At 35.4% G+C, this 20,000-nt stretch overlaps 1 protein-coding gene across 1 annotated transcript in view; it reads left to right on the top strand.

Moving 5' to 3' along the window:
• Positions 1 to 4,638: 4,638 nt before the first annotated feature.
• LOC144975128 (mitogen-activated protein kinase 14B-like) overlaps positions 4,639 to 20,000 on the top strand; it is a 36,095-nt gene continuing 20,733 nt past the window's right edge. The window contains exons 1-5 of the mRNA XM_078918900.1: positions 4,639 to 4,917; positions 7,646 to 7,779; positions 10,843 to 10,858; positions 13,941 to 13,961; positions 17,205 to 17,222. Of these exons, the coding sequence (XP_078775026.1) occupies positions 4,793 to 4,917; positions 7,646 to 7,779; positions 10,843 to 10,858; positions 13,941 to 13,961; positions 17,205 to 17,222 (314 nt within the window). The 5' untranslated portion in view covers positions 4,639 to 4,792. The remainder of the gene's footprint in view (positions 4,918 to 7,645; positions 7,780 to 10,842; positions 10,859 to 13,940; positions 13,962 to 17,204; positions 17,223 to 20,000) is intronic.

The following is a 20,000-nucleotide window of genomic DNA, read 5'->3' as shown; positions in this document are numbered from 1 at the left end:
TCCATATTAAGTTTGGCTGCTGATGTCATGGGTCACAAGTTCAACAACTTTTTGTAATCTTTGCCGTAAACAAAAAAAAAAAAAAACGCCTTAAAAATAACAAACAAATTATATATATATATATTTATATATATATATATATAACACACACACACACACACATATATATATATATATATATATATATATATATATATATATATATATATATATATATATATATATATATATATATATAAATCCTACATCTATTCAACCATTATGACCACTAAGACAAATAATTCTTATAATATTGGTAGATTAAGACGACCTTGATATTTTATTGGAAGCTTCTTTGATCCACCCCCCCCCCCCTTCCTTTCTTTCTTTATTCATTATTACATTTTCCTTAATTTAGATAAACAAACGAGAGAAAAAAATTCTTTTATTCAAATCCGGGGGAATATTTTTTCTTTCAGGCCTGTTCTAAGGGATTACTCGAGATAAACCCTGGTGTGAGCCAGTGACTGTGAGCTGTGAGCGAGGTAATTTGTTCAAGATCACACAAAAAGATTGGGGAATTCGAATCATTCTGAGCATGAAACAATGGAACAAATGCCATACCTCTGATCAAAATCTTTAGAGCGATTGAGTTCTTCTCTAAGTAAACGGTACAGAACTCGTATAGTACTTTAGTGGTTGCAATGTTTTCTTGCAGTTGTCTACCTTCCATCAATGTTTCGTTGAAGACAATTGGTTAGAATCAGCGTGGGTGCGCAACTGGATGCGCGGGTTGACGGAGGTAGGAAACAATAACAAACCCACATGGTTGCCATTATCTCCACCATCATTCTCGCTCACGGTTTGTGGAAAGCACTTCATTACAGGCACGTAATAGTGAATCTAGTTTTTGTTTTGAACATTTCTATTATTATTCTTTGTAAATTGACCCATATTAAAAGAAACATACAAACAAAACAGGCATGACCAGTCACTAACAATGCCGTGTAGTGTGTAGACAGTAACACAGTACGGTGAACATGACTGACACTGGGATCGGAATGTCGGAACCCATGAGTCGTTCGCAACTCTGCCTCACGTATTCATTTAATCAGTCAATTTAATTTTTATTAAGCTTGCGTAAAACATACAAACAAAAAAGACATGACCAGTCACTAACAATGCAGTGTAGTGTGTAGACAGTAACACGGTACGGTGAACATGAATGACACTGGGATCGGAATGTCGGAACCCAGTGGTCGTTCGCAACTCAGCCTCGCGTACTCATTTAATCAGTCAATTTAAATTTCATTTAGCTTGCCTATTCTTCAAGTTTATGTTATATTCACTTTTTCTATTTAAAAAGGGTAATCCAAACAGACCATAAAAACGATTTTATAATAAGCCGACTTCAACTTCCATCACTTACGACACGAACTTATTTTGGGTGGTTTTTTTTTTAAACAAAACCGTTTGACTCAAACTAAAGCTTCGGCATTGGATAAGGAGCGAGGTCCCTGTTGCCATCTTGCTTAGTTTATACAGAGACTGGGTTGCCAGCTTGGCTGTTCTTGATAAATAGTAGTAAATAGGACAACCTTGTGCAATGAGAGAGAGAGAGAGAGAGATTTTGAACAAAAAACGAATATCTCTCTCTCTCTCTTACCCTCTCTCTCTCTCTCTCTCTTGCCCTCTCTCTCTCTCTCTCTCTCTCTCTCTCTCTCTCTCTCTCTCTCCCCCTCCATCTCTCTCTCTCTTCCTATTTCATCTGTCACACTGTTTGACAATCTTCTTCACCTGGCTCACTTGTACTTGTAATATCGGGTGTAAGGTAAAATTTTGAACAATTATTATTATTTATAAAATGCAGAAACTTTGCAAATAAACCGATAGACTAGATATTAATTCGATTCGAAAAGTGGAACACAAAAGGAGAATTTGCGAATACCCGGTCCAGACATAAGCGTCATGGTCTTATTTATAAAGTGCAGAATCTTTGCAAATAAACGGATAAAATAGAGATTAATTCGATTCGAAAAGTGGAACACAAAAGCAGAATTTGCGAATGCCCGGTCCAGACATAAGCGTTATGGTCTTATTTATAAAGTGCAGAAACTTTGCAAATAAACGGATAAGATAGAGATTCATTCGATTCGAAAAGTGGAACACAAAAGCAGAATTTGCGAATGCCCGGTCCAGACATAAGCGCTATGGTCTTATTTATATAGTGCAGAAACTTTGCAAATAAACGGATAAGATAGAGATTCATTCGATTCGAAAAGTGGAACACAAAAGCAGAATCTGCGAATGCCCGGTCCAGACATAAGCGTTATGGTCTTATTTATAAAGTGCAGAAACTTTGCAAATAAACGGATAGACTAGATGTTATTTCGATTCGAAAAGTGGAACACAAAAGGAAAATTTGCGAATACCCAGTCCAGACATAAGCGTCATAGTCCTATTTATAAAGTACAGAATCTTTGCAAATAGACGGATAAAATAGAGATTAATTCGATTCGAAAAGTGGAACACAAAAGCAGAATTTGCGAATGCCCGGTCCAGACATAAGCGTTATGGTCTTATTTATAAAGTGCAGAATTTTTGCAAATAGACGGATAAAATAGAGATTAATTCGATTCGAAAAGTGGAACACAAAAGCAGAATTTGCGAATGCCCGGTCCAGACATAAGCGCTATGGTCTTATTTATAAAGTGCAGAAACTTTGCAAATAAACGGAAAAAAACAGATTAATTCTAATCGAACAGTAGAACACAAAGGCAGAATTTGCGAACAACCGGTCCAGACATAAGCGTTATGGTCTTTTTTATAAAATCTAGAAACTTTGCAAATAAACGGATAAAATAGAGATTAATTCTAATCGAACAGTGGAACACAAAGGCAGAATTTGCGAACAACCGGTCCAGACATAAGCGTTATGGTCTTATTTATAAAGTGCAGAAAATTTGCAAATAAACGGATAAGATAGAGATTAATTCGATTCGAAAAGTGGAACACAAAAGCAGAATTTGTGAATACCCGGTCCAGGCATAAGCGTCATGGTCTTGTTTAAATGAAACAATGCCATTTAAAAAAATATATGGTCAATGAGTAATTAAGCTAAATATGCGGAGTTCAAATAGATAACTTGATCTGTGAATTTTTTTTATAATTAGCTGTTTTTATTCTCCATCATTTAGGTTATGTGATTAAGTTTATAATTGAAATACAAACTTTATCTCACTTATCAATGTTTTGCAATAAAGGAGAGTGTGAGTGAACCTGAGCAAAGGAAATTATTTGAGAGAGTGATATTTATCATGCTTTTCAGTTTGTAGTTGAATTCTAGAATGGATTCTTTATAGTTCTCATTGATTGTATGTCAGTATGTCAGTCTTTAGGACACGGATTACCCTAATGCGGCCACAATTTACAATGTGACGGCCACAAGCCCGTTAAACGCAGAGTGGGGTATTGTTGTTTGCAAGTAATGCTATGGTTTTAATAGGATATCTGTCTCCTATTAAAATACATTCCTGTGTTGGATTTTGGATTAAATTCATGTCTTCTTCGGATTTTGGGATATTTAATTTTCATGGATTGTGATTGTGATTTTCAAGACTATTAATGTAAGTAAATGCCCAAATAGATATTTTTATTCATTTATTCTTTATTTTTATTTTTTTTTAGTTTTGTTTTGATTTGAAGCATTTATTATAAGAAATATTGTACATATGCACTTATACACCAAAGACTATATCCTTTTAACTGCTTATTATTATTATTATTATTATTATTATTATTATTATTATTATTATTATTATTATTATTATTATTATTATTATTATTATTATTATTATTATTATTATTATTATTATTATTATTATTATTATTATTATTATTATTATTATTATTATTATTATTATTATTATTATAATATAATAATAATAATAATAATAATAATAATAATAATAATAATAATAATAATAATAATAATAATAATAATAATAATAATAATAATAATAATAATAATAATAATAATAATAATAATAATAATAATAATTAATAATAATAAGTGCATTGAGTGAAATCCCAATCATGGTTGCCCAAATAAAACTGGCGCTAGAATCCCGACTACCTGTCTAAACGAATGTTGTTTGTACGATACATACTAACTACACGTTCAATATCGGGGCAGAAAATATACGTTTGGTTTTATGAAATTAAAACAGTAGTCCCACATTGTTCTTTGATGTTATTTGTGGTTGCATTTGCTTTGAAACTTACACATTATATTGTGTTACATTGTTTACAAAATATTTCTGGTACTCGTATGCATGTGTAGTCAACGGACCACCGGTCAATCGTGTTCTTTATTATTTTATTATTAATTTTGGCTTGACATCTTACATATGTGAATTTGACAGGTTGTTATGGATGGTAATTATAACATTTAGTGATTTTTAAACATTTTTACGGCGTTTTAAATGTCTTTCTTGCATTCATTGCCGAGCACCTCCACTTTTCTGTTACTATTTTAACGATCAGCTGATTTTCTCTTGCCTCCCCTTTAATTTCGCGGACTTTTTTCAGAACGAGGCGTGGGAGTGGCTAGATGAAGGAAATGTGTGATCTTCTTCATGCAAGAATCAACAACCGGAAGTGGATGATGTCAAGTTGTTAGTCAGTGTTTTGTGTGTTGGGAAAATCTGTGGTGACGGAAATTATATTTTTGGAATTTCTGGAATATAAGACTCAAAACAACTGCCTTCACGTTGTGCATTTCGTGTTTTGATTTCTGGTTGTTTATGGACTAATGGCGCAGGCTCCTACTCGCAAGCCTGGTTTGGTTACTGTTGAATTGAACAAAACGGTATGGGAGGTGCCCGAGAGATACACGATCCAAAATCCGGTTGGGATGGGCGCATACGGCCAAGTCGTGTAAGTCGTGATTTACTAATTTTACGGTTGTATTGCATTTAAGACGTCCCATTGCCCACCCTGCTTTTGCCAAACATATTTTTATTTGATTACTCTTGCTAACCACGCGAGCAATGCAGAGCACTGCTGAGGGCGAGGGCACACGAACCCAAACAACATGATGATTATGAGAATGAGAGAGACAGAGAAGATGACAAGACTACGACTATGACGATGACCGGTTCTAACTCTATCGAACCAAATACACTTTCCATCCCATATTTTTTATTGGTAATAAATTTTGCCTATCGAAGTGTTAGCTTTTTGCACTTTGACTACACTCTTACTCTTTGTCTATTGTGTAATGTTCTTTACCTTTCTTTTAAGTCGGGTCATCATCGTTGAAATTATGAGTAGGAGGGAGAGCAGAGGGAAGCGTGGTTTACTCGAGGTTTAATTATTATTCTTAAGGTTTTTCTTAATTCTGAATGGATTTATCTCAGAAAAAAATAATTGCATCAGGTATTCATAACATTTAGTAATACAAGGCAAGGCACGGAGAAGAGAAAGACAAAAGAATGACAGGAGAACATCAAGATATGGACAGCTCTATTTCTCCGAACGTTCGGGAAAATAAACTTGAGCTCTATTTCTCCGAATGGTCGGCTTGGCTCCAGTAGATAATGGGTTACGGACACGCGAGGTCGATGCAAAAGTAAATGCTCAGAGTGCACAGGGATTCTCACAAATCAAGCTGGCATTTTTTAGGCATACAGATTTTATCAAAAAGTTTTGCATGCTTGGTCAAAATACATAAAGTGTTTAGTGCTTGTTTAAACAGTGATTGAGATGAAAGGCAAACATTTTTAGGTCCAAACAAGGATGTGCGTTCGGAGTCTAAAAGCTTTTATAAAAAAATAAAATAAATAAGATAAAATTCCCTTTATTCATCCCATAGGGGAAATTTTTCTCTAGGGTCTATTCAAAGGGAAGACTGGAATAACCCAGGTATCAGCCGCAGTGCAGCGCCGCAAATTGAGCTAAGGCGAGGTGACTTGCTCAAGGCCACACAGCGCAGCGGCAAGTAATTGAACTTGGTACTTTTCGGGTACGAAGCAAAGACTGTACCGCTGAGCCACGCTACCCCCCTTATAACTTATTTAAACTTATTCTTTTGCTAATTGGGTTGATCTAGTATCCCTTAAAATTTAAAATCATCCTCTTGAATGATGGCCCATTTATATTAATAGTCTAAGTGCGGCAAGTTATCCGTGCCACAGCTTTTTCAGAATCCTGTTTTCAAATGTTTCTTCATTATCATGCATGATACATAAGCATCTGTATTGCTCTCTTTGACTGGCTCTTAACGGGATAATGAAGCAACAAGTGAATACTCATGGGGACATTGGCTCCTCGAAACTGGGGGGGGGGGGGAGTTGCCAGGCTTTTCCACCAGCTAAGAGGAGAATTTGGGTGGCAGTCAATCAGCTTTGGTTGAGAACCTGCTTAACAGCTCACTCACTTAATCAGTGAGGACTTGCCACCTATCCAACATGAAGCCGTTGTGGGAAACTGGGGGAGAAGTTGCCAGGCTTTTCTACCAGCCAAGAGGAGACATTGGGCCACAGCCAATCAGCTTCGGTCGAGAACCTGCTTAACGACACACTCATGGCATCAGTGGGGATTTGCCACATGTCCAGCGTGTCTGTACCCGTTGTGGTCAAGAGCCCGTAACTGCAGAGCATCTAATTGAGTGGTACATTGTGGCGATTTTTTCGTCCTGCATAGATCATCATAAGATATTAGTGTGAGCACCATTGGAACGTCATAACATATTAGTGTGAGCACCATTGGAATGTCATAACATATTAGTGTGAGCACCATTGGAATGTCATAACATATTAGTGTGAGCACCATTGGAACGTCATAACATATTAGTGTGAGCACCATTGGAACGTCATAACATATTAGTGTGAGCACCATTGGAACGTCATAACATATTAGTGTGAGCACCATTGGAACGTCATAACATATTAGTGTGAGCACCATTGGAACGTCATAACATATTAGTGTGAGCACCATTGGAACGTCATAACATATTAGTGTGAGCACCATTGGAATGTCATAACATATTAGTGTGAGCACCATTGGAACGTCATAACATATTAGTGTGAGCACCATTGGAACGTCATAACATATTAGTGTGAGCACCATTGGAACGTCATAACATATTAGTGTGAGCACCATTGGAATGTCATAACATATTAGTGTGAGCACCATTGGAACGTCATAACATATTAGTGTGAGCACCATTGGAACGTCATAACATATTAGTGTGAGCACCATTGGAAGCTGCTGCTGCCTCAGAGCCATTGATGCAATAATGTATCGATTAACCCTCTCCTTACCAGCCATTTTCAAGATTTTCCCCAAAACTTCACACTCAGCTAACACAAAATAGATTTTTTATCACTCAGACGTAATAGCAGTAAAATTCTTGCGATACATAATTTCTTTAGCAAAACATGCTCTACAACACACTGTTCATTTTCTTAAAATTTTATGATGTACAAAAGAAATTTGAATAAGAAAAATGTTGGTTGTAATGTAACGAATGAGACGATTTTCCTATAGTTGGTAAGGAGAGGGTTAATGACAGTTGATCTATATCTACCAAGATGCACTACCAGAGGAGTCTTTCTTTTTGTTTTGTTTAATTCCATCTGTTTGTACCCTTGATCTTCCCCAGATCGGCTTATGACAGAAAGAAAGATCTCAAGGTGGCCATTAAGAAACTGGCCCGGCCTTTTCAAACAGCAATTCATGCCAAAAGAACATACAGAGAGATATGCATGTTAAGGCATATGGATCATGAAAATGTGAGTATTGCGTGTGTTTCTTTTAATTTTTTTTCTTACTTTAAAAAAAAGTTTTGTCTGAAAATATCTGACTCTTTTGAACAGTACTTTTTTGTTGTTGTTCATCTTACTCCTGTGATATGGTACAAAATATATTAATATAATTTTCAATTGAGTAATAAAGATGGGCTATGGCTATGTGTTGCCACGTAACATGATCCTTTTTGTGAATAAGATACCGTACAAATCAGAGAATGCTGCCAGTTAATGTTAAGAAATAAAGCTAGGAAAAAATTGGCCTTTACAACAGGAATCTTTTTGTTACATTATGTAAATATACCTATTTACGATACTTAAATGTTTACAAATAGTTCCCTGTATTATTTATTTTTAAAGAAAGAAATTCTGTTAAATTTGTAAATCATGTCAGTATTATTTTTTTTTGGGGGGGAGGGGTATAAATCATGAAAAGTTACGGGAAATAGGCTAAATGGCCAGTATTAAATATTCCTTGTTAAATATTTTTGATACATGCCATATTGCTTAATTAATTGAAGAAAGAAAGTTTAAAAAGAAAAAAAGAAGAAAGGATATGCCAAACTGGCAGCCCTGTTAAAGTTTAAAATGCTTTATACAATGTAAATTAGAGTGCAGACAGTGTCTTACATAACTTAAGCGACTTGCTTTGCCTCACATTGTTTCAGTATGTTTAGTTCATCAAGTGGTCCAGTTTGATATACTCCAATAAAATGTCAAGTGTACACAAATGTAATAATAGTAATTATAAGCACTTAGTCTGTTAACGTTTAAATGCATGATGTATATAGTCTTATGGAGATGGTTTATGAAGAATTTAAAATCTTTTTGTAGTTGTACATATAGGGAATGAGATTAGCGGAAGAGTAGCGTCTCTCGATTGGACGTCACCCATAGTCTGTGACGTCACCGGCGGAAAAGTTGTTAGAGAGAGAACGTCATGTTGATTGTGCGCATGCGTCTCTCTTCCTCGCTTTTTTTTTTCTTCTCTTCTATCATTGTCTTTTCCATTCTTCTATTATTTTTTTATCCGTTTGTCACGTCCGTCCTTTAAACACATCCCGAGTTTTCCATGTACCGTAAATTAAGTATGTACAAAGTGTTTATGTTTAACTGTGATAATAGTACGGCAATGTGCCATGACCTCGTTTAGCGGCCAATCAGGGCACGCTACAGCACTTCAAACCAATAATAGTACTGTATCACTCTCTAATCTGCTAGGAATATAATATATATACATAATATGTAATAATAGTTGGCGATGGTGTCTTGCGGAGGCTAAGTAGGCCACTATCTATTACTATCGCTTGTTGCATTCAGAACAAACAAAAACAACATCTGCTCTTTGGTAACATTACACAGCAACTTGCGTCATCAAAACTATAACTCGTTTGTGGGAAATTCCACGGGTAACGGACTGACAAATCAGACCAAAAATGCATACATTTCGTGCTCTGAAATGCAATGTATTTATTGTATGGAGCTAATATTTCCCATCGACATGTATCATGTCCGCCCTTATCATATATCAAAAGGATAAAGATGAATCTTTATCAACTTGAATGTTTTTGACATTATAATGTTGGTAACGGACTGACATCAGAAAATCCATCTTTTTCAATTTTATATGTAGATGGATCAAACTTTCTGAAGTTAAACCTTCCAGTAACAAATATGTTCTTTTATAGTAACCACGAGATGTTGTTCTACAACCCACTAGCAATATTTAAAAGATTGTCCAAAATTTGAATCTGCAGTCTTAGAAAAAAGTGTCGGTAACAGACTGACAAATCGATGGTAACGGACTGACACCTCTGAATTTTATTACCCAGAATAACGGTTACTACATAAAATCCAGAGCAAAGAACACATTATGTAATTATGAGCAACACTGAATATCCAGTGTGATTGATCAAACCAATACTCTTCCTTATATGGATGTCAAGCTACATTGGGCATGATGAGTAACTCGATGGGTGACATCTGATTACCTCAATCCCAACTTTGCTTTTTTCAAAATTAAATAATGAAATAATGATTCGTAGAGTTGAAATCTATTCTGTCAAAGTCAAACGGGAACTTTATTTCAACTATGAAATTAAATTATCATTTTTTTTTTAAATGTAGATATGAAAGGACTTTAAAACTGGAGAAAGTTTAACATTCTTTTGGTTCTTATTTTTGAAGCTTAATTTTTATTCTGTATTTCATCTTGATTCCTCAAGCTTAGGAATTGTCAATAGGCCATGCCCGTCAAGGCAAACTGGGCGATAGAAAATGTATTGGCAGTCAATCTCTTCCTCATCTGCTTTTGGCCAGAAAGCCAGAAAAGGATCTGAGAAAGATCTTCAAAAATTTCATTTGGACCATTTTATCCTGATCCTTGATTGTTACAATTTTCCTATGCAGATTGTGGGATTTATCTTCGAAGTACATTCTGAGGTTCTGAGGGAGCAAAATAAACTTAAGCCAATTTTGATTCCTGGATGAAATTCACTAACAATCGACAACCTCTTTTTCAGGGTTGTTTTACAGGAAACTTTTTTTTAATTTACGTCCTTTTTCTTTTTTCATCTCTCACAATTATGAAACTTTTTCCCTTGGTGCTCGCCAAGAGTACTTCTTGTCCAAATAGGAATTTGTGATAAAATTATTTTATTTCATCTTGAATGCCCATTTCCATGATTAAAATATTTCAAAAACCATTGGTTGATGGATGCCCTTAGCAGTACAGGCAGAGTTTAATTTTTTTTAAAAATTTTTGGGAGGATTGTAGACTCAAAGTTGAATTCAGTAGTTTACTTTCCTGTGCTGAAATGTGAGGCAGATGTGGATTAGGTGTGCTTGGTTTACTTTCTTTTGGAGTTGTAGATTGATCAGCTTTTCTCTTTTTTTTTCCATTTTGCTTGAAAAACCTGTTATTTCTTTTAAGCGTCCTTTACAATCATTTTCAAGTTTTCTTTGGGACTCCTGCTTTTTGTTGCCTTTTTCCTAAACAATGTAATGTCCATCAGTTTTCAGTCTTTCTTGATAATTTGAACCATGGATAGAGTAGGCATCTTGAACCTGTGAATAAAGAAAATTGAGCAAAATTACATCATAAGCTATGAAAGTCAAATCGGAATAAAAAGCAAATCTTGTTTTCTTAAAAATAATACAGCAAAACTAAGAAAATAAAACTCATTTCTAACTTGTATCACATTACTTTGTAACAACTAAAATATTGACATTATACACAGCTAAACAGCTTGCTGACCCACTACATTTAAAGCCTCAGTGACTCAAAAGTTTTCCACATTAATTTAAATGTTTGATTTCTTTTTTTTTTTTCTCCCATGGCTTCTTGCCCCGTTAACAGACGACTACTACTGGCTCCATTGTCATAAGGATATTATAGAAAAATAAACAGTGTTTTTCCCTCAATTCAAACATAGCAAAAATCTTCAAGTGATCAAAAGATTCATAAGCTTTAAAAGATTCAACTTACCTATTGAAAAATAGCAGGCTTGATGTTGAAGACAAGTGTTTGAAATTTTATGATCCAAATGTTTATAAAATGGCTGTCTGATCAGTTGAAACACATTGGAGTGGACATTACTCTTGAGACTTAAAAAACAACTTTTATATATTGTCTTTGAATTAAAATAGAATTAGTCAGTCTGTTACTGTCAGTCCGTTACCCTTAAAAATGTCAGTCCGTTACCCAACAAAAGTACCTTAAATGATAAATTTCTTGAAAAATTATCTTACAATGCTAAAGCCATTCATGTAAGAACAGAAAATCTGAAATAGTGAGTCTGTACAACAATCACATCTTTCGTAGATGAAAAAATACTGTTTTTATGGTAACGGACTGACATACAATTTCCCAAGGTCATTAAAACGACAGATGAGGACAACATTTCATTAAAATCATAAATTTGAATGTTTATATAGGTTTCTGATACTCATAATTGTTTTAATATCAATAAACAAAAGCAAAGGTGGCTATAATTTTGTAGAAATTGCAAGATTTATAATATTGAGAAAATATTCTTTTCGTTCTTCAAATAGGGGATGCCCTTACATAAAGCTATAATAAGCATCCTGTACCACAAATATGCACGACATATCCTTATATTCATAATCCTGAATGATTTTCCAACAAATTGGTACAAAATTTTAATATGTTCTTAAGAATTTGTAAAACACCCCTTCGGTTGACATTTTCATGGAATTTCCCTTGTATAGATAGGACGAAGTTGATACGATTCAATAGTCTGATGTCACGCCGCCCGGCAACGGCAGCCATCTTGGTTCTAAACAAAGAAAATCATTACTTTTTATTTTTCATGCTGGCTAGAACTTTTCATATGCCTTGTGATCAGAATGTGTAAAAGTCAATTTATGTGTTTTTTTCCCTCTGGATACGCTTTTATGCTCGCCGGAGAAATATTTCATACGGCGTTCGCCATTGTTCCAATGGTTTAGAGCCAGTAGTTTCCGTGCGTCATTAGGAAGGAAGTGACGTTACGACTGTGAAGAGTATTTCACTCTGGTCTTTGTTATTGTTTAACATTTATTTTATTTTATTTTTATTTTTTTTTACCGTCCGCGTTAATGAGTAATTCTCACTAAACTGTATTAACCAGACTATAAACGTTCAAGGTTACACATAGATTTGTGTGTTGGTCCTTTGTACTTCCGGAATGCAAATTTGTGAGCTTCTGAGCGGAGCGCATACTATCTATATATTTCATCATCATCATCACCACACACACACACACAGAGAGAGAGAGAGAGAGAGAGAGAGAGAGAGAGAGAGAGAGAGAGAGGGGGGGGGGGGTGGTAAGCGAACGGTTGCACAACCGACTGCACTGTCGGCCAGGCGGAGGGTGTCGTGTCGATTGGATCGTGATTTTGGCAACTGACCCCGTGACATTTTATTCTGTTTTCATCTGGCACTTTTCCATACCCTATTTATCTCATCGCCAAGTAGCAAACAGCTGTTGCCATTTTTGTCCTTTCAGTGATGAGCAAAACAAATGTTAAACAAATACAATTTATTTATTTTTTAACTGAAAGATGTCGGAATTAGCACTTATCTCACATCTGTCACTCCCTCCCCTACATACACTAGATAGCCACCTTAAACACTGTTGTTAGAATAATATATTTCCCTCATAAGCTTAGGATGAAAATTTTGCTCTTTGCCTTCCTCCTCCTCCTCCTCCTCTTCCTTCTTCTTCTTCTTCTTCTTCTTCTTCTTCTTCTTCTTCTTCTTCTTCTTCTTCTTCTTCTTCTTCTTCTTCTTCTTCTTCTTCTTCTTCTTCTTCTTCAGTCCTCATCTCACAGCGGGTATTGACCACAGATGAAACTTTTCCATCCTCTTCTGTCGTTGGCCAGTCTTTCCATCTCCTGCCGGTAGTGCATCCCAGACCTCTCCAGCTCTACCGGAAGGTCTCTCCTCCAGGTTGACCTTGGTCTTCCTTTTCCCCCTCTTTCAGGATGAATTCCATTGCAGGGCTGTCTGTCCTTGTGATATTGTCCTCAATGTGTGTGTCCTATCAATCTCCACCTTCTTTTGTATAATTGCCTTTCAACGCCTTCTTCTCCTGTTAACAAGTATAATAATGTTTAATGTCCATGCTGCGTATTCTGAAGATGGAAGAAAAAATAAAAATAATAAACAAAGTATTTAAAATTTTGGTCAGAAAGCACGTCCTTCAAATATCGATCGATTAAAATTCAAGGACCAGTTTATCTGGATATAATTTTAAATACTAACTTACTTGCTTTTATCCTCTTCGCTCCTTGTGGAACGCAGGGCCTCTTCGAGTGTCCGGCATCTGCTTCTGTCCTTGGCCATTTTCATTTCTCCATGTCTGTTTTGGACGCCCCACCTTTCGTGTCCCTTAGGGGATCAACCGTAGCCATCGTTAACTCACTCAATCCTAGAGATTTTTGCTACTTTTCAAAATTGGAAAAAATGTATTTAAAATAGGCATGTACGTAGATAGTTTTATTCATCTATCATTAAAATGCAAAAACTAAAAACAATAGGCTATAATTTGTCTCATAAAAATGTAATAAATAGGCATGGGGTTAAAGTAACCCGGTAAACTACGGAATTAGATAGTCGGCGTTAGGGTTGAGTGAGTTAACATATAGCCTGACAATAGAAACCTCTAAGTTTGACATCATTTTTTAGTTTTTTGCATCGTCTCGTGGGATGTTAGTTGAGCTCAGGGAAACAAGTGATTCCATTGGTTGACCTATTGAATACAACTCACGATTTGTTTTCTTTTGTGGTCAAGGACTTGTCTTTTGACGTCATTTTTTGGTCAGTGTCGGGCTATAAGTTTAATATGACTACGGTTCAACTCAAATTTCAATGGGAGCGATCTATATTCATGTTTTAGTCCAACCGAGTCATCAATCACGCGATTTGTTGCTGTCCAACGATTGGACATTTCTGAACAAATGTAAACACGCTGCTTTGTAAAGCTGTTAACATACCCATGTGTCAAGCTAAACACAATGACCAATCATAATGGTAGCTTGCTCAAAATCTGTGAACACTTTTCACTATGTAGGTCACTTTGAGCACATTTTGCAATGTGACCAATGACCTCGAGCACATGGAAAGTTAAATTAGATCATGCCCATTACTTGTTTGTTTTTTTTTTTTAGAATACGGCAACGCACTGATCAATGCTTAACGGTTTTTTTTTTGTTTGTTTGTTTGTTTGCTCCAAGCCGTCGATAAGGAGGACAGTCATCATCGACGGGTCGTAACCAATTAACTGCCATACTCGAAAAAAAACTTGGCCAGAAGACTCGTCCCACAAATATCGATCGATTTAAAAGGCAAAAAATCTCAAACCTCGGACTTCAAGGAAGACTTCACGAAGTCCCGGGTTTGAGAGTTTTTGCCAAAGTGACGGTCGTTTAAATCGATCGATATCTGTGTACATTATAATATATTATTGTGTACATTATAATATATTATTATAGACATTATAATATATTATTGTGTACATTATATACACTATGCTATATTATTTATATATATATATATATATATATATATATATATATATATATATATACACATTATGATATATTATTATATACACTATAATATATTATTGTATACACTATAATATATTATTATATACATTATAATATATTATTGTATACATTATATTATTAATAGTGTAGTAATTTTAAGATCAATGATAGGAGGCACTGTTGTCAACTAGTAGTAGGGGGTGGCTGATATCACTCGGTCAACATTGTTGAATGACGCGGCAAGCAAAGCAAAGACACATTTACAAACAACGGTTGCCAAACACTGAGGGTCTTTAGTCCCCCCCCCCCCCCCCCCCCCCCCCCCCCCCGCCCTCACACTTTTTAGTTCCCCATAGTTCTAGTTCCGTTACTTTAAGAAGAAATAAATAAGAAAAATTATAACAGCTTCAATTCCAAGATTTTTATACAGAGAGGTCCTACAAAATATCACTGTCGTCTATCTGGTATTTAGTAATGTATTTGTGTCTTTATTATTGTTTTTTTATTATTGGCTGAAGAAGGGTTTTGAGCCTGAAACGTTCTGTGTTTGGTATTTTGTTCTTTTTTAAAGCTGTTACGTACATTTTTGCTTATTACTTTTTACAGTCCACAGCTTCTAGCAGCCTAGTATCACTTTGACTTCCGTCACTTGTGGGTTTAGATTTTTGTTGGTTTGTGGTTTAGCGCCTTTCGCATCCTAATCGTCCTTTTGGGGCGCCTCGGCTGGTTCTTTGATTTGCTGTATTGTAGTAAAGTGTAAAGTCCCTCCCCTTTTCGCGTCTTCTGCCAAATGTATAGGTAGGGACGTAAGGTCTTCCTTTGTTTGTTATTTGAGTTGGAGGTGTTTGAGGTCCCTGTTTAGTACGGTGTACATATTGATACTCACATAATCGTTTGTTTGTTTTTTTTTAATAAAGAAAAAAAATGATTTGTTTTTTTGGTTTATATTTTTAGATATCTATTTTGTTGTCCTTAAGGACAGATGATGATAATACGCTGTTCTGATAATAATGATAAAACTATTATTTTAAAGATTATTATTGTTATAATTATTATTATTATTATTATTATTATTATTATTATTATTATTATTATTATTATTATTATTATTGTTGTTGTTGTTGTTATTTTTATTATTATAAACGTATCGATAAGGTTTGAAGTGTTGCGAGTACTGCTGCGTTAATAAGTCATTACGACTGTGGTAAAAAAAAAACAAAAAAACTTTCTTTACCAATGACTATTAACCAGCGACATCTATGAAGTCCTAGCTCTTGACTGATAATGTGGTATATCATTAATGTGTAATGTACACACAACGATTTCTATGTCACAACGTTGGCAGCCCTTGTAGATTTGACCAAGGGGGGGGGGGGGGGGGGGGGAGCCTCCCGAGCGTGGAGGTCTTTGTTTAAAGACTTGACCTGTGACTTTTTGTTCCGCTGAACTTGACACCTATTTATTTATTGCGGAGGAAGGTGAACGTCCATTGCAATAGATAGAACGAAGTTGACGTCACTCAGGTCTTTGTTATTTTTTTTTTTCTGGTTTTTTTTTCATACGCGTTTATGAGTAATTCTCACTAAATTGTATTGACCAGACTATAGATAGTATGCGCTTGGCTAAGAAGCTCATAACATTGCCATCCGGAAGTAAAACTGGCCAACACACAAAACTGTGTGTAACCTTGAAGGTTTATAGTCTGGTTAATATAGTTTAGTGAGAAGTACTCATAAACGCGGATGGCAAAAAACAATAACAAAGTAATTTGTAATTTAAGCGCTTAGAGTCTGGTGTCTCGGAGTTATAGCGCAATATAAGTTTTCAGCATTATTATTATTATTATTATTATTATTATTATTATTATTATTATTATTATTATTATTATTATTATTATTATTATTATTATTATTATATTATTATTATTATTAATAAGACAATGAGTGACGTCATCTTCGAACTATCTATAAACGTTCCATGTTACACAGAGTTTTGTGTTTTGGTCAGTTATACTTCCCGATGGCAATGTTATGAGCTTCTTAACCAAACGCATACTATATATAGATAGAACGAAGATGACGTCACTAAGGTCTTTGTTTTTGTTTTTTGCCATCCACGTTTATGAGTATTACTCACTAAACTGTATGAACCAGACTATAAACGTTCATGGTTACACATAGTTTTGTGTGTTGGTCCGTTATACTTCCGGATGGCAATGTTGTGAGCTTATTAACCAAGCGCATACTATCTATAGGGAAGAAAAGTGTGATGTCAAAAAACTGGTTCCTATTTCATTGGAAGTGTACAACTACTCTTACCCGTCTGTAGCACCCTTCTAGTTCAAGTACCGTTATTTGTGAGTTTAGATTTTGGTGATTTGTGGTGTGGCACGAAATTCCTCAAGAACCCCAACGGCCGTTCACGGATTGTGTTATGTTGAGACACCCTAAGTTGCCGCGTGATTCGTTGTTTATAAGCCATGATCCATATTTTTGATTTGAAGCGATTGTTGAAGTAAAGTGATTCACGCCACCTCTTTGGAAGAGGAGAAGAAGGAGGAGGAGGAAGAAGAAGAAGAAAACATTTTCTAAGAGATCAGGATTAGCCTTGCCCGATCAGACTTCTGTCGTTCTCTGATGAGAATTTAAGCCTTTATTGATGAGTTCATGGATATAGGAAATGTTTTTCTATTAAAAAGGATTTATATTTGTCTGCTCCATTCTTTTATAGAGTTATAGGACTGAAACCTATGTATGCATAGACATACACTATACTTCAACTGTACAGCCTTTCAACTCCTCTTTCTTAAAATGCCAATGATGGTAATGACAACGACGAAAATATGATGATGGTGATGATGATAGAAAACAGAATTTCCGTAGAGGGGTGGGGGGGGGGGGGGTTGGGGGCTATAATGACTTAGAAATTGATAAAGAGGAAGAAGTAGTAGTTGGAGGCGGTGGCCTGAATTACAGTGAACGGCACCCTTCGGCAATAATATGTCATCTTGTGGCTGTTGTGCTTACCGTTGAAGCAAAACACATTTTATCGATCAGGCAATGTACCTCGTTCCCTTGACAGGCGTTCCCTTTGCGCTTTTTACAACTTTTCTTCAACCAATCGGTTGTCGATTTTGAAACGCTTCGGGAGTTTAATGCGTTTTGATTGGTTGACAATGATAATAGGAGGAATAATAAAAAAGAAAGGCGGAAGGGAAGGATAAGCGATCGCATTCTTTAAATAATAATTTTTTAAAAATTAAATGAAAATCCGATTGCTGTCTGTTGTTGTTGCTGATGGTGTTGTTTTCCTGAACTCCGGTCCAGTGTAGTTAACCATTTAACTGTCGTATACGTATTTAAACATTTGGCCAGAAAACTCGTCTTTCAAGTATCGATTGATTTATTAAATGACCCTCATCTTGACAACGAAAAAAACCCCCCAAATTCAAACCCGGGACCTCACGAAGTCTTAGAGGGTGTTTTTTTTTTTTTTTTTTTTTTTTTGGCCAAGATGAGGGTCATTAAAATCGATCGATATTTATGGCCAAATTTTTTAAATACGTGTTTTTTGGGTTGTTTTTTTTTCCAGAGTACGGCAGTTAACTGGTTAATAAGAGCTGTTCACGCAGCCCTTGTTTTCGCTCTCAGGTTATCGATTTCAGGGTTACAGTTGATAAAAGGCATTTTAATGATTTATTAATCAGCGAGTTGGGGGGAAAGAAAGGATGCACGCAGTCGAGAACAAGATTGTTTTTGTGATCAAATGTGAGGTGAAATAATATAATATCATTGTTTTACAAGCATTTTCTGCAATGATATAATCTATTCACCTCCAACCACCCCCCCCCCCCATCCTCACCATTCCCTGCAGCAAGTCATTATCTAAGAGCCTAGAGCTCATAGCAATGAGATGTTGGTGCTATGTAAATGTAAGCTATTGTTATTTTATTATTATTATTATTATTATTATTATTATTATTATTATTATTATTATTATTATTATTATTATTATTATTATTATTATTATTATTATTATAGCAACTGAGGAACACAAGTGGCAAGATTGACCTGTCTCTCTCTCTATGCTATGAAGTGAATAATCAATACTTTGAATAAATAAAAGAAAATATCTATCTATCTATAATATATATATATATATATATATAATATATATATATATATATATATATATATATATATATATATATATATATATATATATATATATATATGTCTGTCTCGATCAACCCCCCCTCCCCCTTCTCTCTCTCTCTCTCTCTGTGTCTTTCTCTCTCTCTCTCTCTCTCTGTGTGTGTGTGTCTTTCTCTCTCTCTCTCTCTCTCTCTCTCTCTTCTCTCTCTCTGTGTGTCTTTCCCTCTCTCTCTCTCTCTGTGTCTTTCCCTCTCTCTCTCTCTCTCTCTCTCTCTCTCTCTCTCTCTCACATACACACAGACACACACATACAAGCAGGGACAGCTGATCAGTTACATTATTTCACCAACTAGTCCCATATTCAGGAGTAGTTTGACATACTGTTTAACAATATTATTATTATATTTATAGCAACTGAGGAACACAATAAGTGGCAATATTGACCTGTCTCTCTCTCTCTCTCTCTCTCTCTCTCTCTCTCTCTCTCACACACACACACACACATACACACAGACACACACATACAAGCAGGGACAGCTGATCAGTTACATTATTTCACCAACTAGTCCCATATTCAGGAGTAGTTTGACATACTGTTTAACAATTATTATTATTGTATTTATAGCAACTGAGGAACACAATAAGTGGCAATATTGACCTGTCTCTCTCTCTCTCTCTCTCTCTCTCTCTCTCTCTCTCTCTCTCCACACTACATACACACAGACACACACATACAACAGGACAGCTATCAGTTAATTATTTCACCAACTAGTCCCATATTCAGGAGTAGTTTGACATACTGTTTAACAATTATTATTATTATATTTATAGCAACTGAGGAACACAATAAGTGGCAATATTGACCTCTCTCTCTCTCTCTCTCTCTCTCTCTCTCTCTCTCTCTCTCTCTCTCTCTCTCTCTCTCTCTCTCTCTCTCTCTCTCTCTCTTTGCTATCTAGTGAATAATCGATCCTTTGAATAAATAACAAAAATAACAAGTCCA

The sequence above is a fragment of the Berghia stephanieae genome, chromosome 6, assembly GCF_034508935.2.
Source record: "Berghia stephanieae isolate SIO BIC M18660-M18661 chromosome 6, UCSD_Bste_1.3, whole genome shotgun sequence".
In the NCBI taxonomy this organism is placed as follows: domain Eukaryota; kingdom Metazoa; phylum Mollusca; class Gastropoda; order Nudibranchia; family Aeolidiidae; genus Berghia; species Berghia stephanieae.
Note: the sequence above shows the minus strand (reverse complement) of the source record. Positions and strands in the feature narration are given on the sequence as shown.